The 6,489-nt window shown below is 40.5% G+C and overlaps 1 protein-coding gene across 1 annotated transcript; it reads right to left on the bottom strand.

Annotated features, from left to right (window-relative positions):
* Window positions 1–4,067: 4,067 nt before the first annotated feature.
* On the bottom strand, window positions 4,068–4,406 carry LOC138889107 (uncharacterized). Its single transcript, XM_070171668.1, has one exon. It carries the CDS (start codon window positions 4,404–4,406, stop codon window positions 4,068–4,070), a length of 339 nt encoding a protein of 112 aa, XP_070027769.1.
* Window positions 4,407–6,489: the final 2,083 nt, after the last annotated feature.

The raw sequence follows: 6,489 nt of genomic DNA on the forward strand, positions 1-6,489 counted from the left end.
CTTCAAACCTTGGGGTATGAAGTTAGTCTTTGACAGAGCCAACTTAAAATTCGAAGAAGAAGAAGAAGAAAAAATAGCAGATTTAGTTCAAACTTTATTAAAATTGACTTACCTATAAATAACTTTAAAAAATGCATATGCTTTAAATGGTTAAAATAGCATGGCGTAGCCATTTTTATGGATGGCTATCCAAAAATAGCCATCATCGGTAATGTAATCAATTTCTATTCATTTTAACTTAAAATATATTAATAAATGACATAATTGCCCTTGAACGCTTTAATATCCTGTTTACTTACTTTTTATTTTTTATCGCTCTTCTCTTTCTTTTTACAGTGGTGTACGGATTTCGCTTTCGTTAGAGCACTTTCTTCGAATTTAGTCTGGGTTTAGTCCAATTTTCTTCAAAATTATCTGGGTGAGTGTTGTTTTTACAATAATGTGTTTGAATTTTCGTTGTTGTTACTGTTTTCTTAGTTTTAAGTTTGATTTCCGTACTGTTAGCGTTTAAATATTTGTGGTATTTTAAATTTTATGATTTTTTCTCTGTTCAGTAGTTCGTCTTATTTCTGATAATTTTGTGACTCTGTTATTAGTTTTGTGTTGTATGTTGTTAACATTGTGTAATTTGTTTTGAAAAGTTGTTCAAATATTTAATTTTCAATATTAGGGTTAATTTTCAAGTATTTTTTTTGCTTCAATTGCATTACATACTGGATCTGTATAATATAATAGATTAGTATAATATACTGTATGAGTATAATATACTAGATCAGTATATTATACTAATTATACTGAATGCTGCTATATTCGAAGTGATTTAACTGAGTATTAGATAGAAAATTTGATAGATATATTATTTTGGTTAACAAAATTTATTATATAACTGCAACAAAGTATGTTGATATAGAAGATACAAAGTTTAGGGTCATTTTGACTTTAAATCAAGAAACAAAAAAAATAGAAAGTTATAACATTTTGTGTCACGACCCAAAATCAGGCCGGTCGTGATGACGCCTATTATAGAACTAGGCCAACCGACACATTCCCAAATAGTTTTGATATTTCATTTAAAATCCAGATATTAACCTTTTTCATACTGAAAGAAATTAATTCGAAAACCAAAATGCGAAAATACAAGCCCGACCTCAGGTGTCACTACGTCATGAGAAAAATACTACAACTGTTCGAAATAAAACAAGACTAACATAGTCTGAGAATAGCCAACAGTACACTAAAAGGAATATAAGGAAGGAGAAAGGCGAGACTGCGATCGACAAGCAGCTACCTCGCTATCTCCAATGAAAGCCTGCGACTGAAATGATTAGCAACCGCTACTGTGGCCCGAGATAGCTGGATCTGCACACAAGGTACATGGGGTAACGTGAGTATACCAACTCAGTAAGTAACAAGTCCAAACTATGGACTGATAGGTAGTGACGAACTCAACCTTCTCAAAAGATAACAGAAATAACGTATAGAAACGTAGGCATGCTTTCAGTTAAATAGACAGTTCAAAACAGTGAATAGAGTAGATATAAACATGATAAAGAAATGTGACTCTGCTATATCTACATTTCAATGCACATGCTGAGTGCCTCATGTGCCCACAATCTCAAATGCTCGTCCATTCAGTATTGTATATGGCTCATACGGCCCAGGGAAGATCCATCCCGAAATATATACATCTTTGACAACAGTCACTCAATACTGAGGAAGGCCAATCTAGCCTATGGAGAAGATCCATCTCCAGATAATAATAATGATAACCTCACAACCACTCAGTACTATATATGGCTCACAAGGCCTAGAGAAGATCTATCCTGGAATATATACATCACAGACCATCAGTCTCCAGTACCGAGGAAATAGGTCAATCCAGCCTCATGGAGAAGATCCATCTCCATACCAAGGGAAGATCCATCCCCGAATATAATCAACTGCGCTCACTGGGGGTGTGTTACAGACTCCGGAGGGGCTCCTACAACCTAAGAGCTATCATAATCATCAATATAACCGCTGCTTCGTGTAGTCCGATCTTATAACTGGCACTTACAGTCAGGCTCTCGGCCTCACATAGTCATCATTTTCTAGTCTCACAACGAGCTCACAATGCCATGAAACTAGCCCGACACAATGATATGATGTGCCAAATAATAATAACTGAGACTGAAACATGATATGATATGCATGAACAAGACTGAGTACAAACTATCAATGAATGTAATGAGATGACAGCAAGAAACAACCACTCGGGTCTCAACAGTATCGGCGTGAAGCCCTAACAGGATATCTAGCATAATTTACAACACATTTACTTAATTACATGATAGACACACGGATATCAATAAGAAAGAGTCAATACGCGGTGCCATGGAATGAACCAGGCCACAATCCTCATGGTGCACGCCCGCACACCCATCACTTGGCATGTGCGTCACCTCAATACAAATCATATAGCACATAGTTCGGGGTTTCGAACCCTCAGAACCAAGTTTGGAAGCATTACTTACCTCAATCAAGCCAAAATCCTACTCCGCGATATCTTTGCCCCTCGAATTGGCCTCCAAAAGCCCCGAATCTAACCCAAAGAAATACAATATAATCAAGATAGGCCAAGGAACCAATTCCATACGAAAAACTATTAATTTGCACCAAAATCCCAAAATTCACCCAAACCCGGCCCCCGGGCCCACATATCGGAATCCGACAAAAATCACAAAATTAGAAAGCCTTTTCATTCACTAGTCCATACATACAATATTTATCGAAATCCGACTCAATTTGGCCCCTGAAATCCTTAATCAAAGCTCTCCAAATCTCGAGCCCTAACCCCTCAACTTCACTCCAAATTCCCACTAATTTCATGATTAAACAGTAGGAAAATCATCATAAACACAAATAATAAAGCCCAAGTAACTTACCCAACTGATAACCCTCGATTCCTCTTGAAAATCACTACCCAAAGCTCCAAACTCGTCCAAAAATGGTGAAGAATGAGCAAAAATTCGCGAAGGGTTCCTTATATACTTTCTTCTCAGGCATCTCGCACTTGCGGCCCTTTTTCTGCATCTGCGGACCGCTTCTGCAATCCAACCAACCACACCTATGGTTTTTACTTAAGTCCTCAGACGTCGCACCTGTGCCCCAGGCCTTGAATCTGCGGGCTCGCAGATGCGGTCCAACCCTCCGCTCCTGCAACAAATGCTGCTTCCGCGGTCCTTTTCCTATTCTGTGGCTCGCACCTGCGGTCCCCAATCCGCAGGTGCGGTTATGACAGAATCAGCAGCTTCAGCTGCAACAACAAATTTTCCATCTCTCCGTTATCCATCTGAAATCATCCCGAGGCCCTCAGAACCTCAACCAAATATACCAACAAGTCACATATCACCATTCAAATTTATTCAAACCTTCGAAACACTCAAAACAATCAAAACACCAAATCTCCCTCAGATTCAAGCCTAAGAACTTCTAAACTTTCGAATTCCGCAAACGATACCGAAACCTATCAAACCTCGTCCGAATAATCTGAAATTTTGCACACACATCACAAATGACACTACGGACCTACTCCAATTTCCAGAATTTCATTCCGACCCTAATATCAAAATTTCCACTGGCGACCGAGAAACGCCAAAATTCTAATTTTGTAAATTCAAGCCTAAATCTACCACAGACCTCCAAATCACATTCCGGAAACGTTCCCAAATCCAAAATTACCTAACGAACCTAACCAAACCATCATATTTTCCATCCGAGATTATTTACACATAAGTCAATATCAGGTTGATTTTTCCAACTTAAGCCTACTCAAAAGAGACTAAGTGTCTCATTCCACTCCAAAACCACTCCGGACCCAAATCAACCAACACAATATGATAAGACCCAACTGAAGAACATAGAAGAAAGCAGAAATGGGGAAAACATGGCTGTAACTTATGAAACGACTGGCCGGGTCATTACATCCTCCCTCTCTTAAACAAACATTCATCCTCGAACGAGTCTAGAAACATACCTGAAGCCTCAAATAGGTGTGGATATCTGCTCCGCATTTCCCGCTCGATCTCTCAAGTAGCCTCTTCCACGGGCTGAACTCTCCACTGCACTTTCACAGAAGCTATATCCTTTGATCTCAACTTGCAAACCTGCTGCTCCAAAATAGCCACCGGCTCCACATCGTAAGTCAAATCACCGTCTAACTGAACCGTGCTGAAATCCAAGACATGAGATGGATCGCCGATATACTTTCGGAGCATAGAAACATGAAATACCGGGTGCACCCCCGAGAAGCTAGGTGGCAAAACAAGCTCACACGCCACCTTCCCAATCCTACGAAGTACCTTTAAAGGCCCAATGGACTGAGGGCTCAACTTGCCCTTCTTCCCAAATCTCATAACACCCTTCATGGGTGAAACCTTCAGTAAAACCTTCTCCCTAACCATATAAGACACATCACGAACATTTCTGTCAGCATAACTCTTTTGCTTTGACTGTGTTGTACGAAGCCGCTCCTGAATCACTTTCACCTTATCTAAAGCATCCTGCATTAAGTCTGTACCCAAAATCCTAGCCTCGCCCGACTTAAACCATCCCACTGGAGATCTACATTGTCTCCCATATAAAGTCTCATACAGAGCCATCTGAATACTCGACTGATAACTATTGTTTTAAGAAAACCGGCGAGTGGCAGAAACTGGTCCCATAAACCACCAAAATCAATAACATACGTACGTAACATGTCCTCCAAAATCTGAATAGAGCACTCGGACTGCCCATCCGTCTAAGGATGTAATGCTGTGCTCAACTCTACCTGAGTGCCTAACTCTCGCTGCACGGCCATCCAGAACTGCAATGTCAACCATGTGCCTCTATCTGAAATGATGGAAACTAGCACCCCATGAAGGCGAACAATCTCTCTGATATAAATCTCTGCCAACCGGTCTGAAGAATAGGTAGTACACACAAGAATGAAGTACGCGGACTTGGTCAACCAATCCATAATCACCCAAATGGCATCGAACTTCCTCAAAGTCCGTGGGAGTATGATAACTAGGGATTTTGATACCTTTTATACTCCTTCTTGCTTATGTTTTAATTAGGAATTTGTACAAAATAGTCCCAAAAGGCTCACAAGTTGTGCTTGATTGCAGGTTTGATCAACAAAGTGACAAGATGTCAAAGATCAACTCAAAAGGAGTGAAACTTGCACAAGTGCCAAAGACAAGACAAGCTCAGGCAAAACAGGCCCAATGCGGCCGCACACCTTTCTGTGCGGTCTGCACTAGGAGATTCAGAGAGGCTGATTTCCAGGCAAAGAGGCAATGAGGCCGCACTAGATTTTGTGCGGTCCGCACTGGAGTTAATGCGGCCACACTCGATTTAGTGCGGTCCGCAGGCCCAAGGATCAGAGAGATGCCAAATGTGAAGTTCAAAACCAATGCGGTCCGCAATTCATTCTGTGCGGACTGCACTAGAAGCCTCCGCGGCTGCAGTCCATTCTGTGCAGTCCGCATTGCCCGAGTTTAGAGAGCTGTATTTTCAAGATCAGAGTCCTAGTGCGGCCACACTCCATTTTGTGCGGTCCGCACTAACCCCGTAGGGGTATTTTTGTCCAGATTTTTTAGCTTAGTATAAATAGCTTCTTTTTCCATTTTAGGGTATCATATAGTTTTGTAACGTAGTTGCGCTCGTGGGTTTGACTTTCTTAGCCATTTGGGCAATTTTACCAACTTATCATCATTGAATCTTGTTATTTACCTTAGTGATTAATTAATATGAGTTGTTCTTCATCTATTTCTTGCTTTTCTTCTTTAATTATGAGTAGCTAGACCCATAAGCTAGGGTTGTGGCTCAACCCTAGTATGGGTAATTGACGAGTCTTGTATTTTAGGGCTAGATTGACTATGAGTGTTTGATATTTGGGCCAATTTCATGGTTAATTGCTGAGTTAGTGGTTGCAAACACTAGTTTGTGTTTAGTTGACTAGGGCTCTTCTTGAGAAAGAGAGCCTAAGTCTCCGAAATTGGTCCAACAAGGAATTGGGGCGTACTCAAGAGATTGATAGCCCCAATTAAAGGGTTAAACCTTGAGAGAGTTGTCACACCTCCTTCTTTCGCCCCCGCGAGGGGGTGCAAGGGAGTTTTCTCCAATTAAAGGACAGTCGAAACGGAATTTGTTTATTTATTTCAGAGTCGCCACCTAGGAATTTTAAGGCGTCCCAAGTCACCGGTTTTAATCCCGAATCGAGGAGAACATGACTCTGTTTGTCATTCTGCGAACCAGAAATCCGAGTAAGGAATTCTGTTAATTCGGGAGAAGGGGTTAGGCATTCCCGAATTCCGTGGTTTAAGAACGGTCGCTTAACCATTTTTATACTTGGCTAAATTATCTTGATTTAAATACATTTTTTTTCTTGTTGCCCGATTTTATTACTGCTTTTGTTTAGATTATTCACAATTATGAAAATGAATCACGCGTACGTATATTCGT

Source organism: Nicotiana sylvestris, chromosome 4 (assembly GCF_000393655.2).
Source record: "Nicotiana sylvestris chromosome 4, ASM39365v2, whole genome shotgun sequence".
NCBI lineage: Eukaryota > Viridiplantae > Streptophyta > Magnoliopsida > Solanales > Solanaceae > Nicotiana > Nicotiana sylvestris.

Excerpts from the sequence above, each read along its gene's own strand:
- LOC138889107 (XM_070171668.1), bottom strand. The coding sequence starts at position 4,406 with ATGAAGGGTGTTATGAGATTTGGGAAGAAGGGCAAGTTGAGCCCTCAG.